Consider the following 26,162-nt stretch of genomic DNA (forward strand, 5'->3'; position numbering starts at 1 on the left):
AGTGTTGCTCTTTGTCTGTTCTCACTTAGCTGAAAAAGAGCAGGTGAGCATATACACGTTCTGTTTTTCATTTTCCTTAAAGTGGGTATTTCCCTCTGTTTTTTACATTGTCGATTATGCTGAAAGCAGTGGTAATACTAATATTTCCATGTCCTACGTTATTGCTTTTTTGAGTCATTTCTATCCAAAGGCACCAAACTCCAATAAACAGGCAAAGTTATTTATCAAGGTGTTGAAATCATGTCATTATACGTTAGTGGCACTTTATAATATAAACATATGTTAGTGTGGCAGTCACCCTGCATTATGCTGTTTTGTTATGATGTCAGTGTGGCTGGCTGGTAATTACACTCAAGTTGTGTTTCTGGACTGCAGGCGTCCAGGTGGAACACAACCTGGATGGAGAGTGATGTTTTGGACATTATCCATAAATCTTGGCTTTCTATGGCACAGCAGACTGCAATTGTGGCAGGTCTGAAAACAGACAGGCTGCATTGACAAAGTGGACTTCTAACTAATAAACAAGTTTTAACAGATGACTTGAGGTGTCTGAAACTGCAGGTGTTAAATGTATTTACTAGCAGCTCCTGGTTTAGTAGTTATCGTATTTACCCATCGTTCTTACCGAGAAGACAGTTCAATTCTTCTACTAAATTAGATCTACAGCATCTATCAGTCTGAATGAATGAAAGTAATGTGGAAGCGTGCTGCTCCATAAAATGATTCTATAATCCATAAGGGAATTGTTTTAGCTGTTACGTTGAGGGTGAGAGAGCAGTAAACACTGAAAATTATTCCATCTGGTTTTCATTACAGACAGATGGCCTCAATAGTTTCTCTGGTCTATGCATTGTGCCAGTCCAGGGTTTCCAAAAAAGAATCCAAATCCAGAATCCCAAAAAATAATAATAATAATAAATCACATTGTGGGCTGAATATATAACTACATTTTCAGTAAAAAAAAAAAGTGTGAGATTCATTGGTACTGATTACTGAAGTTTATTGTGAAATGTTTTTAAACAATGTGAGGTAGAAAACACAAATATACACAATCATATGCTTACATTAGGCCATTATAACAGACATTGTGAAGGACCGTGTAAAGTGCCCATCTTAATCTTTTTTTTGACATATACTGTATGTCTGATTCAAAGAGTTCTGACCCAAAAATGAAAATGGTCATCATTTACTCACCCTCGTGTCGTTCTAAACCTGTTTCTTTCTTATGTTAAACATAAAAGAAGACATTTTGAAGAATGCTGATAATCAGAAAGACGATGGTCCCCATTTACTTCCATAGTATTTCTTTCCCTACTATGGAAGTCAGTGGGGACCAAAAACTGTTTGGTTCTTCAGAATTCTTCAAAATATATTCTTTTGCGTTCAACATATTAAAGAAACTTGTACAGTTTTGGAACGACATGAGGTTGAGTAAATGATGATTTATTATTTTTTTTTGGTGAACTATTCCTTTAAGCAGAAAAAAGTCACTTGCATGACTAAAATAGCTGCTGAAACAACGTTCTGAAACAAGTAGTAACATTTAAAAACCATTAGATGAACGTACAGAACGTTCCAGAAATAAAAGATTCCACAATGTATAGATAACACTTTTGTGCTAATGTTTTGAGAACATTACTAAACATCAGATAACTCTGAACAAACATTATATTAAGAGCAAACATTTTTGAAGTAATGTTAACTTTATGAGAACCTTGCCAGAACGTCAACCAAAGTTCTCATAAACTATTGACTTCCATACAGAAGTCAATGGCTACCGTCAACTGTTTGCTTACCCACATTCTTCAAAATATCTTCTGTGTTCAGCAAAAGAACAAAATTCATACAGGTTTGGAACAACTTCAGGGTGTGTAAACGATAACAGAATTTTTGGGTGAACTATCCCTTTAAGGAATGACAAAAAGCACCTCAAATTCATTTGGACATAATATAAAGGTTTTTGGGAACCCACGAAATCATTAAATCATAATACAGTTGTTTTTCTGAGACAGTACACAATACCTATGTATACAGCACCTCATTAGAATTAATACTATAGACAAGCTATTTACAGTGTTTAACGATGTGGACGTTTCATATTATGTTTGGTTGGATGTTTTTAGATGTAATATCCTGCCCTGCAGGATTATACCCATATTCTTAATTATACTCAAAAAACCATATCAGCAGTCCGTTCTTGCCCTAAAGCAAAAAATATATAAAAATAAATACATCGTGAAAAAAGAAAAATCCGTAAATGAATGAGAACTTCTTCAACATGTAATGAAACTAAAAAGCTAACAGTCTCTAAAATGTTCTTTACAACAATAACAGAAGATTAAAACTCCTTAAGTGCTTTTTTTCTCTGCAATACAGACACCATATTCCCTGAATGATCCTCTAATTACATGCTTTTTAGGCAATACAATGGCTAATCAGCTTGATGCATTGGAAAGGGTCTCCATCTATAAAGCAAATACTTAGTTCAGTCAACATTCGTGTGATAGAAAACACAGCACAGGCTGGTTAGAGCAGAAAAGGCCTCACAATGAGCCACTATTACAGCCTAATCAACAGACCGAGTCGATGTGTGACCGCGATTTCAGCACACGCTCAAATAACTGCGAATACCCTGAATGCCTTGCCTCCCGCGGGGTTCTGCAGGCTGCAAGAGAACACAGAAGTTAAATAAGCAATGTTTCCCAACCCTTAAACATAACTGTGTTCGTAATGACCGGCATTTGGTGAAAAGCTTATTTAGTAGTGCTGTCAAATGATAGATCGCGATTAATCGCATCCAAAATAAACATTTTTGTTTACATACTATATGTATGTGTACTGTGTTTATTTATTACACTGTAAAAAGTGATAAGTTGACTTAACTTAAAAAAACTGAGGAAACCTGTTACCTTAAAGTTTTTAAGTAAATGATAATTAAAAAAATAAGTTAAGTGAACTGTCAAGTTGACAGCACTACTATTTAGTGCAAGTAAATAGTGACAAATCCTTTGTGATTATCTGATGGGATGGTTATGTTCATTTTAATTGTAGAACACGTTCATTCATCTGTCATTTTGTCTACCATACCTTCGAAGTGACTTACTCTACCATGCTTGGAGTGGAACCACTGGTACAGCTCTACTCTAATCAGCTTTATTAATAAAGGCCTGTGATTTTAAAAGCTTAAGGAGAGACAGGCCGCCCCATACTCTGCCTTACACCAGCTCCACTCGGGCCAGTTTGGGGATAAAACCTACCTTTCTGAGACTATGCCGTTCTGGTACGAGGAAATGTACAGCTTCCTATTGTCTGTGGGCATCACGTCAACGTAACCACCTGATTCGTTTCTTAAAACGCCGGCATGAATTGCAGATCTGCATATACTAGATTTCTGCAAAACAAATTAAAATTTTAAATTAGGTCTTTGGAGGGGCAGCAATCTTCTTGCTTTCAGTTTGATTTTGAAAAATAAAAAAAAGCTTACATCTGAATACATTTTGGTGCCAATGACTCGAGAAAGGTGGGGATTTTCTTGCAGGCAGTTCCGAGGACAGTAAATCCTTGTGGGAAGAAAAGACAGGTTGGAAAGATTTGTTTGACAGTGTAATAATAGTAGTTTCAAATGCTATCGGCAAGTTTTGTTTAAACACAGATTAGATAAAAGAACATTTCACTTGGAGGTTTGGTTCATTACAGATCGAATTTTACCTTGGACAGTGTCTTGCAGGCTTCTGGTAAGGGCACAGTGCAGAAACTGTAGTCTCACATGTGATAACTTTTACTGAAACAAAGGAAGATGATGAAATTAAATAGTAAAGTATGTATGTAACAATCTGGATTATATAAAACCCTCTATTTTGCTTTGGGGTCGTGATTATTGTTGTCAGGGTTTATTTTGCAATGATAACTTACTGATTGTACAACATTGTGCCTTTTCCTCAGCTACTTAGAAAATATATACAATATCTTTCAATTATTATGACTATCTTTCAATTATTATGACTTAATATTAAAAATATTAAGCAGCACATCTGGGACCCATTTCAATAAGGAGATTCAACCAACTCTGAGTTTAAACTTGAACTCTGAGTTGACTTACCGTGAGATGGGAAACTCAGAGTTTTCGGTTTCAGAACGGCTGAATTGTGTTAGTTTATTCAACTCTGAGTACGTTGACTATGAGTTTAGCGCGTGCACCACGACTATGAAAAGTCATGATCAGTGGAGCTCCGAAATTATGATTTACCATGAAAACAGCTCCCGCCAAAAAGACATCCGCGTACTTCCGAGTCAATGTGTAACTTTAATTCTTAATAACTGTTAATAACTGTTATAATGGCAGAGGTGAAAACTGTAAATGATTGCATATTCCAAACTAATATTCATTTTAATGGCATCATTTAAATATCATTCATTTAAAAATAAAAAAGGGAAAAAATAAACAAGAACGTGGCAACAGCTAAAAATGAAGTATAAAAACAAAATTCAATCAAGGTATAACTTTAAGCATGAAAGGTTCATGGGTGTAGGCTAAATTACTTCACAAACATTTGACATTAAATATCATACAGTGTTTATTTCAACGCGCTGCAGCTTTTTCCACATAGTCTAACATTTCTTTCACATAATTAAATAATCTCTAATCCAACCTGTTACATTTTGCAGCATGAATGAATGAGGTATTTAAACATCGCTTACACTTTAAAAAGGGGGAGGAGACGGAAAGAAACTCTGGGTTAACCAAAGAAAACCTGCTCCCGACCAGGTTAGGTTCACAGAGTAAGTTACCACGGTAACTGACTCCGAGTACAAGTTACCTCTCTTTCAGAAACGGGCTTGACTTAACATGCTTTCCCAGGTTTGACAAACTCCCATTTTGAAACAGAAAACCCAGAGTTTCCCTCATTTCAGGGTTAACATACTCAGTTTTCACTTAACCTTCTTTCTGAAACGGGCCCCTGTTTTCAACATTGATAATAATAATAATAAGAAGAAATGTTAAAAATCAAATCAGCATATTAGAATGATTTCTGATGGATCATGTCACACTGAAGACTTGAGTATTATATAATAGCCATTATATATAAAATATTTCATTGCTGAATGACACAACTGACCAATCAAAATTAAGTATTACAGAGAACCATGTAATATATTCTAAATGGTCATTTACCTGTAACTTTGGATACTGTGAAGGCATTGGCACTCTGGTATTTCCTGCAACATTTTCATTATGTTAGATGGAGTTGTCTCTAATGCACATGAAAGTCAATCTTGAGCAGATTGCTTACCCAAGGGATTGAAGTCCATTTTTGTATGATTTGATGAAGAAGTCCTTTCTGCCCTGTCTTGTGACATCCATCCAGCCTCCATCATTGTCAATGACACCGTAATGAATGCCTGCCAGGCAAATACTGGATTGCTGAGGGTGAAGATATTGTCAGTGTGAAAGGTTTAGACTATATGTGATAAGATAAACAAAAAAATCATTATGCCAGGCTTACCATGTCATAATACACTGTTCCAATCACTTTTGCCATGCTGTCTAAACAACCAGCAGGACACTCGTACCTATTACAGATGCAATAATAATAATAATATTATTATCTTGAAAAAGACCTATGTGACGTATAGGCGTTTTTTTTTATCTCACCTATTGCATGTGGTGCCTTTACACTGGTCTCTTAGCTTTGTGTCACATGTCACAATCTGGGCTGCGTAACAAAGCAGAAAAAAAACACAGGTGGTTAATTTATGTTTAGATATGCTGTATAATTTAGCAGCACTGCAGAAATGCACAGCTCTGTTCCTGCAGTTTTGTAAAAGCAAGCCGTGGAATTCCAGCAGGAGCTCATGGTGGCCAACAGCAGGAGATCTCAGCTTTCAGTCCAAACCTGCTTTCAGCAAAGGAAGCAATTTAAAACCCACAAGTATTCATCGTCCCCAAAGCAAACATACTCAGCAGGGAGATCACCATTATGAGAACAAAAAAACCTCCCTGCTGCACAAAGTGACTTGCAACATTAAATATATGTATGAAAAATAAAAAAACAACACAGAAACGTAGGCTAGTGAACATCAAAACAATCAGAGTTAAACAGAAATAAATTTGCGTGCTAGCAATTTTTGGGTGCAGTCACATTAAGAAAATTAATTTTGTTTTTCAAGCATGACTTTTATTTCTGAAAGTGGTTCCCCCATGATGCTGGAAAGTATAATTGGAGAACCACAGCTTACACATCTGCTCTTTGCTCACAACTGCGTTTGGGCGTCTGGTTGGACTTGGGGACTGTAAACGGGGCCCAGGGCTATGAGGGGCCTCTGGTTCTATAGAATTTCTTTCGTCTGTTTCCTCATGTGGGTTTTGTCTATTTGTTCCATCACCTGAAAGTGAAAAAGAGAAATGAACAGTCTTACATTTTGCCTGGATGGTATTCATCAAGAATGATTCATTAAACACAACATATATGCATTACTATTCAAAAGTTTGTATTCAGTAAGATTTTTTTCATGTTTTTGAAAGAAGTCTCTTAAGATTACCAAGGCTGCATTTATATGATCATCAGAAATACAGTTAAAACAGTAATATTTTTGTCAAATATGACCCCAAACCTTTAAACAGTAGTGTACGTATGGACAATGTAGGAAGCTGCTGCATTAAAAGCTTATAACAAACCTTTATAACAGAGGTTTTCTTTGCACATTCCTCCATAGCTGGGTGGGCAGGCAGAGCAAGGGGTGCCATGCTTATATGGGGCATATCCCCACCAGTTACCCCTGTACAGGACGAAACACACACAAGGACAGACAACATTGAAAAGCTATCATAATATAAATGCCAGAGAATGAGAGCAGTATTTAATAATAAATGAAGAATAATGAATAAGTTACTCACTTTGGTGAGTAGTTGCACGCAAGGTAAACAGCCTTTGCCCAGATCTGGCCCCACACATTCATGTTGTAGCACACATTGATCGCACAGCCAATTCGACTACTAGTTGCCCAAACAAGCTGGAATCAGTAAGGAGGCAAAAGAGTCAATCAGTTATAACTGCCCAAAATAAATCCATCCTTAAATTGCCTTAGGCATTATCTTTAACATAAGAAATATGTGCCATAGTCTATTCAAATCTGTTTGCATGGGTTTTCCCATCTTGTCCATACAATGACCCCAATCTTAAAAAGAACACACAATAAAAGAAAACAAATAGTTGTCACATGTATAATCTGTTTTAGTTTAGTTTTCTGTGTTTCCGTCATCCTGCCTAGTTAGTTGCCCTGATTAGTTAATCAGCTCCACACCTGTTTCTGTTTTTCCCTGATTGCCTATTCAGTATGTAAAGCCTGTGTTCTCCCCTGTTCCTTTGTCTGCTATCGTTTGGATTTGTGTTTGGTTGTGCCCGTTCTTTCCTGTGTATTATTAAAAGAACTCTTTGGTTGTATTCCTTTGTTGTGCGCTTTGTTTTGCACACCAGACCGTGACAGTAGTTATATCCATATGATTTACTATATTTCTTGATATAAGCCAACCTATCACTGTCCATTTTAAAACAAAACTATATTATGGCTCTTACAAGACAATAACAGTGCATAAGCATTTAATGTGTTTTCTTAAAAGTAATCTGAATGGAGTTTCTGTTCTTTTTTGGAGCTTAACTGAGTAAGATCATGGTCAGTTTTATTTGTTATACTACGGGGTGTTGAATGCTTGAATATGATTGGCCCATTGTCAGTTTTTCCTACTTATTGAATGGAAAAGAGTTGTGTGAAGATTCTTCAAAAATAATCTCCTTTTGTATTAATTATAAATTTAATTATAATAATAAATAATATTAATATTATTAGGTAATATTAAATTAGGCTTTAAACGTTTGGTGGTTTGGTAGTCTTTAACTGTTTTGTAGTAGAAACATTTTGTGGCCATTTAGGGCTATTGCTCAGCTAAACTTCTGAGGTCCCTCAAGGCTCTATCTTGAGACGTCTTTAATTTTAATATGCTACTTCATGACTTACAGCCATTACAACTGCCTTCTAACATTTAAGAATCATTGTCAAAAGGCACACAGATATTGGCACTCATGTTCACTGGTAGCAGACTGAAGCGCTTCAATGCTCTCCTGTCTGGTGTTCTCCAAAAGCCCTGTTTAGACTCCAAGCTATTTAAAAAGGCTGCAGCTGAAGTGCTGACAACCAGAACGAGAGCTCATATTACATTGGTATTAAAATTCCTTCACTGATATCCCATAAATGCCAGAGAATGAGAGCAGTATTTAATAATAAATGAAGAATAATGAATAAGTTACTCACTTTGGTGAGTAGTTGCACGCAAGGTAAACAGCCTTTGCCCAGATCTGGCCCCACACATTCATGTTGTAGCACACATTGATCGCACAGCCAATTCGACTACTAGTTGCCCAAACAAGCTGGAATCAGTAAGGAGGCAAAAGAGTCAATCAGTTATAACTGCCCAAAATAAATCCATCCTTAAATTGCCTTAGGCATTATCTTTAACATAAGAAATATGTGCCATAGTCTATTCAAATCTGTTTGCATGGGTTTTCCCATCTTGTCCATACAATGACCCCAATCTTAAAAAGAACACACAATAAAAGAAAACAAATAGTTGTCACATGTATAATCTGTTTTAGTTTAGTTTTCTGTGTTTCCGTCATCCTGCCTAGTTAGTTGCCCTGATTAGTTAATCAGCTCCACACCTGTTTCTGTTTTTCCCTGATTGCCTATTCAGTATGTAAAGCCTGTGTTCTCCCCTGTTCCTTTGTCTGCTATCGTTTGGATTTGTGTTTGGTTGTGCCCGTTCTTTCCTGTGTATTATTAAAAGAACTCTTTGGTTGTATTCCTTTGTTGTGCGCTTTGTTTTGCACACCAGACCGTGACAGTAGTTATATCCATATGATTTACTATATTTCTTGATATAAGCCAACCTATCACTGTCCATTTTAAAACAAAACTATATTATGGCTCTTACAAGACAATAACAGTGCATAAGCATTTAATGTGTTTTCTTAAAAGTAATCTGAATGGAGTTTCTGTTCTTTTTGGAGCTTAACTGAGTAAGATCATGGTCAGTTTTATTTGTTATACTACGGGGTGTTGAATGCTTGAATATGATTGGCCCATTGTCAGTTTTTCCTACTTATTGAATGGAAAAGAGTTGTGTGAAGATTCTTCAAAAATAATCTCCTTTTGTATTAATTATAAATTTAATTATAATAATAAATAATATTAATATTATTAGGTAATATTAAATTAGGCTTTAAACGTTTGGTGGTTTGGTAGTCTTTAACTGTTTTGTAGTAGAAACATTTTGTGGCCATTTAGGGCTATTGCTCAGCTAAACTTCTGAGGTCCCTCAAGGCTCTATCTTGAGACGTCTTTAATTTTAATATGCTACTTCATGACTTACAGCCATTACAACTGCCTTCTAACATTTAAGAATCATTGTCAAAAAGGCACACAGATATTGGCACTCATGTTCACTGGTAGCAGACTGAAGCGCTTCAATGCTCTCCTGTCTGGTGTTCTCCAAAAGCCCTGTTTAGACTCCAAGCTATTTAAAAAGGCTGCAGCTGAAGTGCTGACAACCAGAACGAGAGCTCATATTACATTGGTATTAAAATTCCTTCACTGATATCCCATAAATTTCAGAATTGTTTTCAGATCTGTCAAATCCATAAATGGGTTTGCACCTAAATACACATGTGATGTGCTTATGAGGTACAGTATGCTATTACTGTATATCTACCTGAGTGTAATGGGTACAGACTGGACCACTGCACCTAAAAGGGCAGTGAGGGTTACATTCTTGGGGGTATGGGAACGAGTAGTCTTTGACTTCATCATACCAGGCTTGTACATGAGAAGTAGGTGGACGGTATCTGGGGTGAACATTAAAAAAAAAGCATCATTAGTAATAGCCTAAATTTAATTCATTGGACTAATGCAATATAAAGTCAAAAGTTAGATGACATGTATACTACTGTTCAAAATTTTGGGGTTGATTTTTAATTTTTTTTAAAGAAGTGTCTCATGCTCACCAAGGCTGCAATTATGTGATAAAATACAGTAAACACAGTAATATTCTGAAGTATTCTTACCACAGTTTTATATTTAATTTATTCCTGTGATGGCAAGGCTGAATTTACTCCAGCAGCCATTACTCCAGTCTTCAGTGTCACATTCTTTAGAAATCACACTAATATGCTAATTCAGTTATTATTATCAATGTTAAAATTGTTATTTTTGTGGAAACATTACATGATACATTTTTTATTCCAGGATTCTTTGATGAATAGAAAGTTCAAATGAACAGCATTTAAAAAAAAAAAAAATAGAAATCTTTTGCAACAATGCTTCTGAACTATTTAATCTTATAAAATTAATAATTTATTTCCAAAACTTTTGAACAGTAGTCCAAACCACAGCTCATTTGTTTATGTGTTTAGTAGTAGTCTTGGTTTTTATGTGTTATTTAAAGTATATCTGAAATAGATGACATCACAATAATAGTCTAGCATGGTCGACTCAAGACTCAGAAAACAAAATAAGAACATACTTACATATCTAGATATCTAGTTAAACTTCTAGAAAGTGCCTCAAACCCTCGCTAGAAAGTCCCTCAAGTGCCAGTATCTTTTAAAGATCTGTTGACACTAACTTCAAACGTTCTTCAAAACAGCTCACTGTACCAGCATGGTACCTTTGACTTCATTTCCAGGTGGACTGATAAAAAACACAGTGTACCCTTACTGACTAAAGTTGTGTAAATCCAGGCAACTGGATTACAGTTTGCCAGATCTAAAAAGCAATCTCCAGTTTTATATGCAATATGCATCAGGCGGTCAGTAAACAGCATGTAGGTGGTCTTTGAGTGTTCTACCTGATATTGAGACTGATGTAAATATAGTATTTCACTAGTTTAATTTAAATACATGTTAGAAATAAATGTTTTTAATTAATATTTTTACTGAATGAATTAAATGGATCAAAAGTAAAAGACATACGTTGTTATAAAGTAGAATCCTGAAAGAAACATCATAGTTATCACAAAATATGAAACAGCACAGCTGTTTTTAACACTGATAATATTCAGCGTTATCATCACAGGAATAATTTACATTTTAAAATCTATAAAACAGTCATTTTAAATTGTTAAAATATTTCACAATATTACTAATATTGCTGTATTTTTTCATCAAATAAATGCAGCTTGGGTGAGCACAAGAGACTTCCTTTACAAAAAATAAAAAAATCTCAGTGATCCAAAACTTTTGAACAGCAGTGTATTAATAAAGCTAAATTCTAGGTGTATAGAAGTTCAACTCAATGACTAGTAAGCTCACATTGCTATAAAACACCAAAGGACATTCAGACCTTCCCCAGTGCACTCCCAGGTTCTGACCAATCTGAGGCAGCAGGCCAGCTGGGCCATGTTCCCACAGGCAGGTCTCGGCCCATTCCTGAGCACTCTGCTCCAGTTCAGTGTCCCACACCTAAAAGAAATACAGAGACATGGCTGAGATTCAGATGGAAAAGGGTGGCAAGTAGAGCGCTACAGAAACAAAGCTGTTTAATCCCTAAGCTTTTGTATGTGTAGTTAAGATTATGACCTGTTTAGGAAAAAGATTTAGTCCTGTGAAAGTCAATGGCTGTTGTACTCAATAATAGTATGACAGTTTTTGCAGGTTAAGTTCTCTTTAGCCTTCAATACAATGTGTGCTTGCAGGCTGGAGAAAAAAACAGGTTTCTTTCTGGTTTATTTCTCTTGTGCCCTAATTCAAACGGCACAGTGATTTTTTTGGATACAATAATGTTCTCCATATGTTTCTGTATCTGTCTTCTGTAGCTCCTGCTCTGTGTTGCTAGTTTTAGTCACAAGCTACATCATTCAAGGCCATTCACATATGTGTTTTTCTGTCCATCTGACCCATATTTTGCCGTTTAATAAAAACATCTTGTTATTCTGGAAAAGGAAAACAGCACTTTCACCTTGAATGGAAAGCATACAAAACTCAAGGTTGGAGAGAAACCTGAACCAGAATTGTGGCAGGGGTGACGGGGGAGTTATCTGCCCTGTCACTGCCCATACATGTTACACTTTTTCCCTGGGAAGTCCCAAAGCACAGTCCAGCAGTAAACTTGCCCCAATAAAGTCCCTAAAATAGCTGAAACAATTGCCTGAGACATTAATCCTTGAAGTGAGCACCTGCCAACTGGATGTCTGCTTGGTTTGCTAAGCCACCCATCAAAGTGGGCCTTTATACTGTAGAGATTAAATTCAATACAATACAAGTTAAGCTCAATTATAGCATTTGATTCATCCCTCATTTTCTTAACAACAACAACAACAGCAAAAATAGACTACAATGGAAGTGAATGGGGACATTTCTTTTAAAGGATTTAACAGCAGAAATGTGCAGCTTATAATTTTATAAAAGCATTATTATTTTTCTGTTAAAAACTGTGTATCATTCTAATTGTAAAATTGCTCTCATCATTTTTATGGTCATTTAGTGTTTTAAGCATTATGCTGTCATGGTGACGAAGTTTTGTAAAACTGGATAAAAATGTCAACAATTTAATATTAGAATATTTTCTATAAAATATGCACCTCAAAGTGCTTTACAATTTAAAACATTTAAAATAAAAACAGATACCATATCACAATTAATATAAGTTTAAAGACTAATTTAAAAAGACTGAAATTAATATAAAGAATGAATTAAAAATAAAAGTTACAAAAGAATTTTCAGAAAAGTCATAAATTAAAAGCTAAAGTAAAAAGTTTTTTAAACATTAGTTAATGAAGTTTTTACACTAAAATCATGTTAACACATTATTTACATCTATATTATTGAAACATATTGAGTATAAAAATAAATATAATAAAATGTATTCTAAATACATTTATTCCATGCTAAATATGCAAATACATTTACACACAAACACACACATAAATGTAATTGTAGCATTATATATATATATATATATATATATATATATATATATATATATACAGTGTTGGGGAGTAACAAGTTACATGTAACGGAATTTAACTGCAAAATAAATGTAACTGTAATCAGTTACAGTTACTGAGAAAAATGTGTAATTAAATTTCAGTTACTAATGAAAATGTTAACGATTACAAAGGGGGTTACATTTGAATATTTCCACACACACACACACACACACACACACACAGATTAAAGTGCACCGACTGCTCTAAAATATGAGACGCCAGTGTGTCAGGAGTTTAGGACACAGAATAGGACACATGCTTAATTGATAACTGTTTTATTTTCTATTTGGGTTTATGTATATGCTCTATTTAAGATTAACAGTTTTTTCCAAGGCATTGTTAGATGCCAGTGTCTCCTGTCATAGCTATGCAAAGATTTGATTTCAAAAACAGTATCATAGCTATTAAACTATTTATTGTTAATTGTTATGATTTTAAATCCGTATTTAACCTCAGAATGATCTCAAAGTAAAAAGCGGTGCTAAAGTCTGATTTTGTGGTGGCTGTGCTTTAAAATTAAATTATTACAATCTTAATTCAAGCGATGAAGGATTTTGAAAGTCTGACGGTAATCAGTGCTGAGTACTGCTCTAAGGTTAAGCCTGCTTGCTTTAAATGTTTGAAAATGATTAATAGTTGGAAACATTAATTAGGAATTTAGAAAAGTAATTAAAAAGTAATAAAATGTATGAATAATATAATAAAAATACCCTGCTATTGTACTTTTAGTATACTAAACTGGCATACTTAAAAGTCTGCAAAATTGGAACAAGTAATTTATTTTGTACTTAATGCACTTTAATTGTGAGGAAGTAGTGCTGAAGTCCAACTAAAGATATACTGAAGTGGTAAAGTGGAACTATTGTAAGAGGTACACTTTAAATATGTTGCATTTAAAACCGATATTATTCAAAGATCATACAATCCTCATCAACAGTGACATTAAAACACATTTTAGGCTTAATAATAAGAACAAGTAGTACTCCAAATAAAGTTTAATTATCATTTTTATATCAGAAAGTCTCAAGCAATGTCAGTAAATACGTTAATAGATTTGAACTATACTTATATTTTTACTAGGGTATTAATGGCTTCAAGTATTAGGGTATACTAAATCATGCATACAACAAAATCAACCACTCCTAAACCACAAATAGACTGTTTAGTGGTCAAAATCCAAAACTGAACATCAGTTAGTGTTAGGGTACAAATTTGCAAATTTCCACCAGTAAATGGTCTATCCGGCAAAATCTGTAACCTCAAAAAGGGTAAAGTGATTCTGTTTGCACAGCGTTCTCTGTAGGGGAGGCCCCCAAGAATCCGACCGCACTTAGACAGGACTAGTAAAGGAAAACATGTCCCGTCAGTGCAAACACTCACACTCTTTCACACACCATTGTTTACTTCATCTGACACCTCATCAGCTGCACGTTTTTTTGTCATCTGGTCACATTCCAAGAAAGTGAAAAATTTCCAACGTCCCTCAGGAGCTCATTTTTTTCTGTTGAGAGGGAAAGTATTAAATGAGAAAAGTAGAGTCAATGCAGCTGCTATACAGCATATGTCTGCCTGTTGAAACGAGGGTCTGTTGATTGCTCGATTTCCCGGCTGCAGTCTGGAATTCTGCTGTTTTGCCTAGAATTCCGAATCCAGTATTATAAGAGGCTGTGGAGGGCTGGAGCTGCACATCATCACATTCCATGTCTCCACATCCATCACACCATTCCTATTACTCTCACTCTGCTGAGCTGCCCAAACTCCACTCCTGACACCCAGTTAACAATCCCTGCAAGGCATCTCTCAAACCACTGCCCATCTTTCTGAAAAGCTGAAATATAAATGGGTCTTGTGTTCAAGAGGTCCATGCACCACTTATTTTTTCTGTTCTGAGAGTGTAAACTGTATTAGTCTCATGGTAATGGTTTGTTTAGCGTGCAACGGAGCCAGGCTTCAAATTCTATTTTAATTTTAGTTTGAGGCAAATGGTTCAAACAACAGAATCCTTAGGGGGGTTTTTTGTTTTATATTTTTGTTTAAATAAGTATATATATATATATATATACAGAATGACTGGAAGAATAATGGGAATAATAATTTCTTCCATCTAGACAATGATCCTTCAGACAGAACAATATATATGTGCTTTACATGCAGACTAAAATATGGATGGTGGTGAGTGTCTGCAAGTGTGTGGTCCTCTGTTAAACAGCCCACTGAAAACTGACAGTACATGAGCAAAGATATAACAGGGCGTTATCATGACACAAGCATCAAACTTTCAGCAAAGCAATAAGTTCACTGAAGCTGTACAACTGTTTATGCGACCTTCAAATATGCATATTATTTTGATGCTTTATTTCTATCCTGCAATGACACCAATTGTCTGTAATAATCTTGTCCCTTTTTATCCTTTTTTTCTCATAAACCTCTGGAACCCCACCATTCACTTTGCAAACAAAGACCAGGTAATTAAAAACAGGTACACACACTTGTGTTAGCATTTTTTTCCAAGGCTTAAAAGATCAGACATAAACCATTTATACTCTTCTCCAGTAAAGTTATTTTTACTAACCCTATAATTTTGACACATGCATGGTACACGTGTCTTTTCGCAGAGAAATCTTTAATAATTTTATAAAGAATTTGTATGTATAATAATTTGAGGTAAACATTTCAATTATTCAAGCATCATTTTTTAGAAAAATAATGTTAAAATGAGTATCAAATATGATACAACAGGCTTTCGAGGAAGGTTTTTTGTGCATCTCTCAATCATCATTGTATTGCATTGCATTATGCTTTGCTAACCAGCTTTGATCACAAAACTAAGCAAATATCTTATTAAGACATAACTGGAAGATTATCGAGTAACAAGTGATATTTACATGCATTTTATGTAAAGTCTGCTATACTGTTGTAAAAATCTCATTTAGCAGACAGAAAACATTTACTGTTTTCTTGTCACAATATTTTACAGGTTATTACTAAATTTATACAAATTAATAATTAATATGAATCTTATTCATATTCCAGAAGTTATACTGTGCATTTTATTCTTAAATGCAAGTTCTTTTGACTGCTTATTAAAATCTACTGCTTTCTCGTCACATATAATAAAAAGGCAATTCGTGTTGCTCCCCATTATAAGTCTATAAATTCTCAAACACTTTTGTGATATCTTGAAAAGGCTGCAGAAAATCATTTTTGTAATTTGACACGGTCATGAAGAACCCATGAATTTGAAATGACAATTTTGCCTCAAAACCTCAAAAACAACTGTTGACTGCAAATCAAGTCAATGCAAAACTGACTGCAAAGTTGTATTGTGTACACATACCACTAAACCACAGTGGATAATTCTTTCTAATATGTGTTATTCAAGATTTTATCATTTGTAGCAGTTTAGAGATGTTTTACCATGTATTCCATATTTGAAGCCGGTGGGTAGACCTGCCCCCGGAGTTTGTTGTGGAGGTCCAGGATTGCTTGCATGTCACTGGCAGTGATGGCCCTCTTGCTTCGCTGTCTCTCCACCACCCAGTCTCCATCATCATCATCCAGGTACTTCTCCAAGAGAATGCCGAGATCTGTGGCATTAAACAGCACCATGGCGAACACACTCCGGGTCACCAGCAGGAGAGAGAGACCCCTCAGTAATGCAGAGGTTAAGTGACCCATGGTGAATGAGTTCTGATGATGACGTCTGAGGGTCCTCAGGTAACTGAAGAGAAGAGGAAGAGCCTTTTAGGCAATAAAGCTGATAAATAAAACCTGGTAGATGGGGGAAGGGTTATGCCTTGGAAGAAAAAGATGGAAAATTCCAAAAAAAATCGTCCAAGCTTTTGTTTACATTTTGAAAATTACTATGAGTAGCCTATACCACTAAGAACATAATTTTGCAGATGAAGGGAGGGTACAAACAGGAAAAAACACTTGTTTCGCATTTACAACTAATCATGGGAAATAGTCCCTAAGACTCACAAAGAACCGAGTCGATTCAGCCCTTATTTTATGTCATGGCGCAATTACGCAGGCCCGGCGCCAGGATGTTATAGCTGGGGGGGCATTTCAATCCCACGGGGGGGCGCCACTTCTTATATGCGCAATGACAAAACAGACACGGGTGCCTGCGCACACACATACAAAAGTTAATAGTTTTTTTAAGTAAAGTTTTAAAGATATGTTTTAAACGTTTGCTGCATGAATTAAAAATAACTTTTATAAAATTGCATTTTTGAGGAAAAAAAAAGAAAAGAAAAAAAAGGGTAGGCTAAGGCCAAGTCACATTTTATTATTACATTCATGAATAGCCTAATGTAAAATGCTGGTAAATAAAGCTAAATGTTTACTTACATTATAAATACAGATAAACAGTTCTAAAAGCTTTTTTAGTTGTTCTCGCTTGATGATAAATCCTTTAAATTTAACGGTATTCAGAAAACTAATGAAAAATAGTAGGCTATAAGTAGCTAGTTAAACTAATCCTTTAAATTTTAAGGTATTCAGGACAGAGCAACATAAATATCAGAAAATATACGCAGCTATACAATTAAAAGACAAAGTTTTACATGTGCCATTATAGCCTAATTTGTTTTATTTTTTTAATTGTATACAATTAATAAAATAAAACGCAAATTATAATCGGGCCTGTTTTAGGCTTTTCCATTTTTTTTATATTTTAGATGGTGATGAGAAAAATGACTCGCCATGTCCTCATTGTACATGCCTTTAGAGAGAAATGCATCTTTACGGATTACATAATGAAAGGGTTTTTACTTTCGATTTGAATTATTTCGTTTTAAAATGGTAATTTAAAGCTTTCTATAGATATATTCATCTGTGAGTCAGTTTCGCTGAGTTTCGGTTCATCATTGTGAAGCGCTCCTGTTCAAGACCAGCAGAAAGTGTTTTCTGTTTTCCTATTTAGGCTATTTTATAAAGGTACAACGTTTTGTTGATATTGTGAATGCACACAAATAAAAGTAGACCCTTTAAAGTTCCGAATGATGCATTTCTCTTACCATAATGAGCATAAATTACGGTGTAGGCCTGTTTTAAGTTGTTTCTACTGTAAGAAAAAAAATGCAAGTGACCGCTCTGGCGCCTCCAGCTTCCACTCTTCACACAAACTATTGGATATGCGTCCAACAGCGCACATTTAAATAGGTTAAACATTTAAACTAACATTGGGATATGCTTGAACTGTTTTATATCTACAGATTTTATTTTAGGTAAGTCGTGATGATTTGATACGGCTAAATTAATCAAACACAGGCTATGATTAACTCGCTGCAGCCGCTGGCTGCTTGGTCATTGCTTAAAAAAAAAAAAGATTTATTTAACGAACAAAAAATGCTCCATTCGTTTTTCTAAATTAACTTTATGAAAAAACAAAAAACAAACAAAAAAAAACAATCACTTTTCCATTACATACATAACTGAACTATTTTAATAACAGTAGCTAGTCTGTTTTGGGAGAGGGGGAAGATTCTGATAAGTGAAGAAATCCTGCAGGCGCCCCTGATTGCATTAATATAACTAGAATTTTTACAAGAGTTTGTTACCATTTTAAAGCACGACATGAAATACGGTGAGTCTGGTAAATCGTGAATTAGATGTCATCAGATCTCGTGCAGCCAGCAGCGCCAGAGAAACTGCGATGACAGTAATCAGTGTCTGCTCGAACCGCTCTTGCTGTTGCCTGCTTTGATGACGCACACTGCTTCAAGTCAGACGCTGATCGATCTGCGCAAATCAAAATGCATCATATGTGCTCAGACATATGTGCACATGCTCCTCAAAATAATTATCTATTCCCGATCTAAATAAAGTTGGTTAAGAAAAATGGGGGTTTTAGCGCCGGGCCTGCAGTTACGTCAGGATAATTGCGCCCTGGCAATCTGCCTTGCTGCTTAGGCCTAATAAAATCATTGATGTTTGTATTTTTGTGAGTCATATTAAATATCCACGTCTGAAGCCTAATTTAGAAGCTAATAAAAACATAGCCTATGCTTTATACAGTTGATAAAAGCGTTTAACCCAAATCAAAATATTATAGCCTAGTTCACTTTAAATTTGATTTTAGTCTTAAAATTGATTTAAGATGTTTTTTTTAATACCATGTAGCCTACTAAAACTTATTCTGTTTCGTAGATAAAACTGCAGTAAACTAAATTAATAGGCCTAAACATATTTCCACTATGTTTTTATGATATTCGGCTTTTAAAGTAACTTACTTCTCAGGCCATCGGTTCCCTACAAAGATGCTCTCTGTTCATTAGGCTACGATTTAGATAAGTCCGAGAACCACGCATCTCGGTTCATCGAGTCATGTGAGTTGACTCGAGGATCGAATCAGTCGCGTGAGCAAATTGTTCAAAACGGCTAACCTCGATTCATTTAAAAGATCCGATTCAAAAGAACGACTCGTTCATAAATTTGAGACGGCAACTCTTAACAAGCTTAAAAACTATTTATTTATTTATTTCAAACTCAACGTCAAATAGGCTGTATGTCAGATGTATGACCTCTTATACCAACAAATAAAATATAGCGCAGACTTAATGCAAGCTGTAGGCTACATAATGATACACAAAAACACTATGCTAAATAATAAACAGTCCATTCTTTTGCTGCTGCTAAGACATAGGGATAGTAGACAGTCTCTGATAAAGACATGATGCTGTCAGGTACAACAGATGCCAACATTTAGTGTTTTCGTCAAAAGGTATCAGCCTCGAATTAACACATGCAGAACGACTGACCATGACTTCACTAGCAACTGATTAAAAAGTGTATATTTTATAAGTTACACTTATGAATGCTGATTACCTGAGATACTGTATCCAGCGAATGAGCGCTCACTCAGCTTTTCTGCAGGCTTGCTAAAAGTTTCAGTACTGAGCAATACAAGTTGCGAATGCTCATACATAGATCCCAAAGCATCTGTAATCGCGCTCATAAATTCAGTTGAATGACCATCAGTGTGCCGGGGAGACTCGGTTCCCCCTATAGCCTATAGAACAGGCTGCAGCATCTCTTTAAATCCACACTCAACTTCTTTTACAGTGTCGAATTTCTTTGTAAACCACACCTCCCTTGTTTCAGTCAACCCACCCGTTTAACCTGGATTCAAAGAAATATTCAGAGACTGGATTTATGTGTGTATAAATGTGTACGATGTGTTGTAGAGGCTAATGCAAAATACATTGTTATTATTGTTATGCAACGTTTTGTTATCCAGTGAAGTATGCATGAACTCAGTGGTGGCATGGAGTCAACAGAGCTTGAAAAATTCCTTAGATAATAAACCATGTTGATATGGCATTTGTATCAGATCTGTTCTGAAACATCCCAAATGACTTGCTGGTTTGAGTTCAAATTCATTGTTTGTGGAACCTCAATCTCAGTGAGGGCCAGATCAGATCAGGCAACACCTATAGTCCAGTTTTTTTTTAGTCAGCAAGTGGCCACCATAGCCTGGAATGGCACCTGGGGAAAACCTAGGGGAAAAAATGGCCATCTGCTGCTGTCCTATGTACTTCACCGATGTGGCCTATTCAGAGATGTGCTTCAGCAAAGAACTGACGTAACATGTGGCTATTTCACATACTGTTGCCTTTCTGTCAGATTGCACCAGCCTGGTCATTCTACTCTCACCTCTCTCATTAATAAAGCATTTTCACCCGCAAAAATACTGCTTGCTGGTTATTGTTATTTTATATTGCACAATCCCCTATGGCGTCTGTTGTGCATAAAAATCATCAGTTTATATTTAAACCATGTGTGGCACCATAAATCATTCAGGAGTTGGATCACATTTCTTCCCAATTTTAATTTTTGACAACAGAACCACTGGACATTATCTGCATTCAGTGTATATACATGGTTTTAAGCTATGAAGTTTGTTTGAAGGACTTAGAAAAATGCTTCCATGTAAATTAGCAAAATTTTTAATAATAATTCTGCATTGAACTGCAAAAAATAAATGAGAAATACAATTACTGTATCTGCTAAATACAAAAAGTTTTAATCATAACATGACCGTTATTTTACCCAACCAACACCAATATTTATATTTAGATATATGGCAAATAAACTTTACAGAATATGATTTTTCCTATTTGCTGTATTTTGCAGAGCTCACACTGTATCTTAATGCAAATCACTGTCCTATCTGCTATACAGTAGCTCATGTGCATACATTTGAACTCAATCCAGTTTTATTGCTGACTCTTAAATTCATATTTAGCATCTCTGTACTGTCCAAACCAGAAGCTGTGCTTCTGGAGTACAGCTTTACTTTGCACTTAATGTTATAATGAGTCTCTACAGCATGACCTACCACATTTTAAACAGCAATGAACCAGAGTTTGCGGCTGGTTGTGTAGGTCACTGGCATGGGGCCGTGACCGCAGCCATCAGAAAGGATAGCTGTGTAAAAAGACCAGGACTCTCCACAACTGAAATAGAAATGCCAAGGTGCTCCATGTGCCAGCAGGAGGCCGCCACAAAACACTACAGTAATTCATAAGACACAGTCAGTATAGAGTCATTGCATTTAAAGGGACAGTTTACCCAAAAATGTAAATTCTGTCATTTTTTGCTCACCCTCAAGTTGTTCCAAACTAGTATGAGTTTCTTTCTTCTGTTGAACACAAAAGAAGATACTGTGAAGAATGCTGGTAAGCAAACAGTTGAAGTATATATATATATATATATTAAAAAAACAACAAAAAAAAAAAAATACAATGGAAGTCAATGGCTGCTAAACTACTAAAAAACACTAAAACTACTAAAAAACTATTCCATATCCATGAAAAGCTTCAAATAACATATGTTATTTAAAGACAATTAGTTTGCATTGCTGTGCAGAAGATCTGGTTGTTCTTCCCAGTTGAAGGCTGTTGACTTTTCTTATTTGGCACCCTCTGTTGGGCAGCCAAATCGCCACTTCTTCCCCAAGTGTACATGTGCTTTAAGGCTGATGAGACAGATAAGTATTTAAGTTAGTGTCCTGTGTATATTTACTTTCCAATAAACTGGATGAACCCAGAAAAACAAGACCAAAACAGCTCAACGTCTCCCTCTACTGCTTTCTAGGTGGAATTATATCAAGACATAGTGGGTTCATTCTGTCCTTACTTCTATAAGGCACTAGTGTATCACCATAATAATGCATATTTTCATCATATTGTTACCTTTGATACCTTTATAACCTTTTCACATAATGTTTCAAAATTGTACAATGCATACATAATTATCATTATTACAGTAAGTACCCTAATCTACAGTCCCAAGTACTGTATATAAGTGCGGTATTGGGTTTCAGCTTTCAGCTCCGAGATTAAATTTTAACATTCCGAAAAAATAAAAGTTTTAATTATTTAAATTTATGACATAACATAAAAGAGTATATAAGATGCACTTGGTCACAAATCAAATATGCAAATTTGTGACACTGTAATTTTCTCGCTTCCATTTGCATCATTCTCATCATCCGGTCTGTAATTTCATGTCTTTTATATTATATAACCATAATGATATTATTTTCCCCCTTACACTAGCTCTAATACCTTTAAAACATTTACATTTATAATTTGTCACAATTTACCTAATTATTGAAAATTATACAAAGCATAAATGTTACAGACAGTAGCATAATTTCTAGTACCATGTATATAAAAGAACTTCTAACTTAATCTGTTCTTAGATTTTGAAAACAGGAATTATTATTATTATTTTTTCTTTTTTCAAATTAGCCTTTTTCTTTTTTCTTTTTTTTTTTTGCATTGTGTGGTCAATCACCAGTAGATGGCAATCTAATCTAATAATTTCACTGCTAATTACCTTGAAAAGCCTTTTGACATTAAACCTGGTGCAATATTTCACATATTTTAAGTCACCAGGTTTGGATATGTACTAGAAACACAAGTCAATAATAAAATATATAAATGAAAATATTTGTCAATTAATTTGATGATTGATTTGATGAAAAAAAAATCCTTTATTCAGCATTTTTAATGGAAAATACTGGGAAAAATAACATAATACCTATTTTATATAAGATATTTTGATGATATATTATGCTGAATTTGCAGAGGGAAAGTGAAGAATGGCCTCTATGTTTACATCATTGCAGAATTGTGCCTGGAAGATTCTGCAATAAGGTTCAAAAAAGCAGGAGTAAATAAGACAATGCAATGCATATTCCCCAAACAGAGGTCTGTTGTCATGCATACATCCTGCAGAGAGTATAATGAGATGTATGATAAATACATGTAAAAAATCTGTGTCTGTGTTCATTCCATCCAGCACTGGTAATTTGATTTCACAGCAGGAAAACACTGAAATCTTCCTGTATATTTGGGAGGGCACATGGAACAAGATGCATCTCATTTATATTTATATGGAGCACGTCCTACTGTGTTTCTGCTGTAAACAACCACGGCAATATCACTGTGAAGAGTGCTGCTCTGGGAATCGCATGCACTGTTTTCAGGTTCTTGATATTAAGATAAGCTTCCTATCTGGACAAACAAATGTATTGTAGGCTAATGCCAGAGAGATGATATGCTGAGAACTGGTTGTCAGACATGAACTAAATAAACCTTTTGAAATTCCCTTTGACATGAATCCTTGAAGATTATTATTTTTTTTTTTCTAATTATTTTAGAAATGAATACTTTTATTCAGCGAGGACACGTTATATTGATCAGATCAAAAGTGACAATCACAGAAATTAAACACATTTGAAAAATAATTTCAATTGTAAATATTTCACAATATAACTGTTTAATAAAACAGTGTACAGTAATGTGACTCATTTCAAAGGCATTAAACAACAAACTTTATAGCATTTACATACTGATAACACAACGTTATTAGGATCTACTTTAATTAGTTTCAGAAAGCACGACAGATCTTATATACAAAGTCAACATGAAATTAAAATCTATGTATTTACTTTCTTGTTTGCACACTGCACAATTCATTGGAAAATATTTCTGTTCATAATCTTTAATCAAAATCAGGGATGTCGAAATGGTTCAAGCAATGAAAATTAATGTTTTTTATTATTATTTCATTATCAATAGTAAACTTAAAATGGCACAGCTGGTCATGCGATCAACATACCTTGATAAACAGACTGCGATGTTCTGACCGGAGGAGATTGTCTCTAAATACAAGCGGATGTCCACTTTTTTAGCAGATTTTTTTAGGACTCAGAAAATGATTGCATTTTTTAGACTGACCTCAAAACATGAAAACCAGGAACCAAGAGCATAAAACCCCACATAATTAATAAGCACGGTCTTTAAATTCATCACTCTGACACAGAGACTCTCTCAACCAATCAGCTTTCACCCATTATGACATCATGGAATTTGGAATTCCTGGCCACACAGAGTCAGTTAAGAAAAGTACAAGATACAAGGACAAGGACTTCAAGTGGAAAGTGTTTTTAAAAAACATCTCTACAATATCATCAACACTTCTGCAGGCATGTTATCATCTTCAGAAAGTAGAGAACAGGAGAAACAGATGACAGAAGAGCAAGTAAGATTTTAAATGAAAACAGAAAACATATACTGTACTTCAGTTAACCATGAGAGAAGTTAAAAGCATAGATATAAGTATACTTGTCAGATAACTTAGACATTTTCAAACTGAATCCTTAAAAATATAATATAAATCACATTTCCTTTAACACACTCACGTAAAACAACATCTCTCCAATATCAACTCAATGCTTCTGCAAGTATATCTTTGTCTTAAGAAAGAAGAGACCGTATCAGATGACAAGTCACTCTCAAATAAGATTTTAAATGAAAACAAACAAAAAATTTAGTTAAATAAGACAAGCTTTAAGCATAGGTATAAGCAGTTGTCAGATAAGTGATTTTTTTACAAACTGCAGTGAATCCTTGAAATTGTAAATCACATTTACATCTGTACACACACACCAACGTGTGACACAACATCATGTCTACAATATCATGTCAAGACTTCTGCAGGTGTGATTATCATAAGAAAGAAGCGACCACAACAGACGACAGAAGAGTCGCCAACAAGTAAGTTGTTAAAGGCAAGCAAAAAGTATACTTTAGTTAACCTAGAAAAGCAAAAACAAGAGCATAGTTGTCAGATAAGTTATATGTTATTTTCAAAGTGAAGCCTTACTGTATATTATATGTAAATCACATTTACATTAACACACACGTTAGCGTGTAACACAACATCTCTACAATTTCAACTCGATGCTTTTGCAAGCATGTAAGTAGCCCCTTTCACACAGTAATACCAGTAAATTCCCGTTAAATTATCAGAACGGCTTTACCCGTAAATACAAAAATGTGCTGTTCACACAGGCACTGACACTGACCAGTAAATCAGTTTCAAAATACCGGTAAATTCTGTGACATCCCAGAAATTACCTCTAAACGGCTGCGAGTTGTGTTTTTGGGGTATACGCACTCAGTGTTTATGTAGATATTTTAATTTTTGTGTCAAACATTCACAACTTCAAACCGAACTACACAGCGCGGAGTACATGCATCATCTGTGTTGCCCAGAGTAGACGTCTACTCACAGTGCCCACAGTGCAGTGTGTTATAGTCTGCATCCAGGAAACCTGTAAGCACTTGGGCAATTAGGGAGAGGCCACCCTTACAGGACAGGGAAGCTCTGCTGCAGCCCTCTGGGCGGGACGGTGAGCAATGGACCAAGAGTGCAACTCTGCGTATTGCACACCTAGGCCACCTGGAAAATTTGGGCAAGGCTGTCAGTTCACCCCAGGGGAAACACTTGGAGTTAGGACTAGGGTGTGTCCTGTAAGGTTGTGGTGGGTGGGACACAGGGTGCACCCAAGGTTGCCAAAAAAAAAAAACAATTCCGGAAAAAGAATCCTAAACAATTTGCTAACAAATACTATAATTTTACATTTTAAATCTAAAAAGCACCAAAAAAAAAAAACTATGTGAAAAAATATTGTACAAAAACTATTTTTTTAAAAAAACAACTAAATAAAATAAATTCAAAAACACAATTAAAATAATAATAATGCAGATAAAAACACATTTTCAAATGACAAAAAAAATTAAATAAAAATAATGCCAAATACAAC

At 35.1% G+C, this 26,162-nt stretch overlaps 1 protein-coding gene across 2 annotated transcripts; it reads right to left on the reverse strand.

Annotated features, from left to right (window-relative positions):
• Positions 1–988: 988 nt before the first annotated feature.
• crispld1a (cysteine-rich secretory protein LCCL domain containing 1a) lies at positions 989–24,635 on the reverse strand. Of its 2 annotated transcripts, XM_058765908.1 has the most exons (16): positions 24,173–24,635; positions 21,381–22,019; positions 16,454–16,757; positions 11,392–11,510; positions 9,764–9,896; positions 8,308–8,423; positions 6,677–6,777; positions 6,238–6,384; positions 5,654–5,714; positions 5,505–5,571; positions 5,292–5,422; positions 5,174–5,217; positions 3,709–3,781; positions 3,485–3,560; positions 3,258–3,391; positions 989–2,665 (listed from the first exon to the last, which is right to left on the reverse strand). In XM_058765908.1, the coding sequence occupies exons 2-16, from the start codon at positions 21,383–21,385 to the stop codon at positions 2,614–2,616; spliced, it is 1,563 nt and encodes a 520-aa protein (XP_058621891.1). In that variant the 5' UTR covers positions 21,386–22,019; positions 24,173–24,635; the 3' UTR covers positions 989–2,613. The 2 variants fall into 2 exon arrangements, with proteins under 2 accessions (XP_058621891.1, XP_058621890.1); XM_058765907.1 differs by lacking the exons at positions 8,308–8,423; positions 9,764–9,896; positions 11,392–11,510; ... (1 more) ...; positions 21,381–22,019; positions 24,173–24,635 and adding an exon at positions 6,896–7,187.
• Between the last annotated feature and the right edge of the window lie 1,527 nt (positions 24,636–26,162).

The sequence above is a fragment of the Onychostoma macrolepis genome, chromosome 24, assembly GCF_012432095.1.
Source record: "Onychostoma macrolepis isolate SWU-2019 chromosome 24, ASM1243209v1, whole genome shotgun sequence".
NCBI lineage: Eukaryota > Metazoa > Chordata > Actinopteri > Cypriniformes > Cyprinidae > Onychostoma > Onychostoma macrolepis.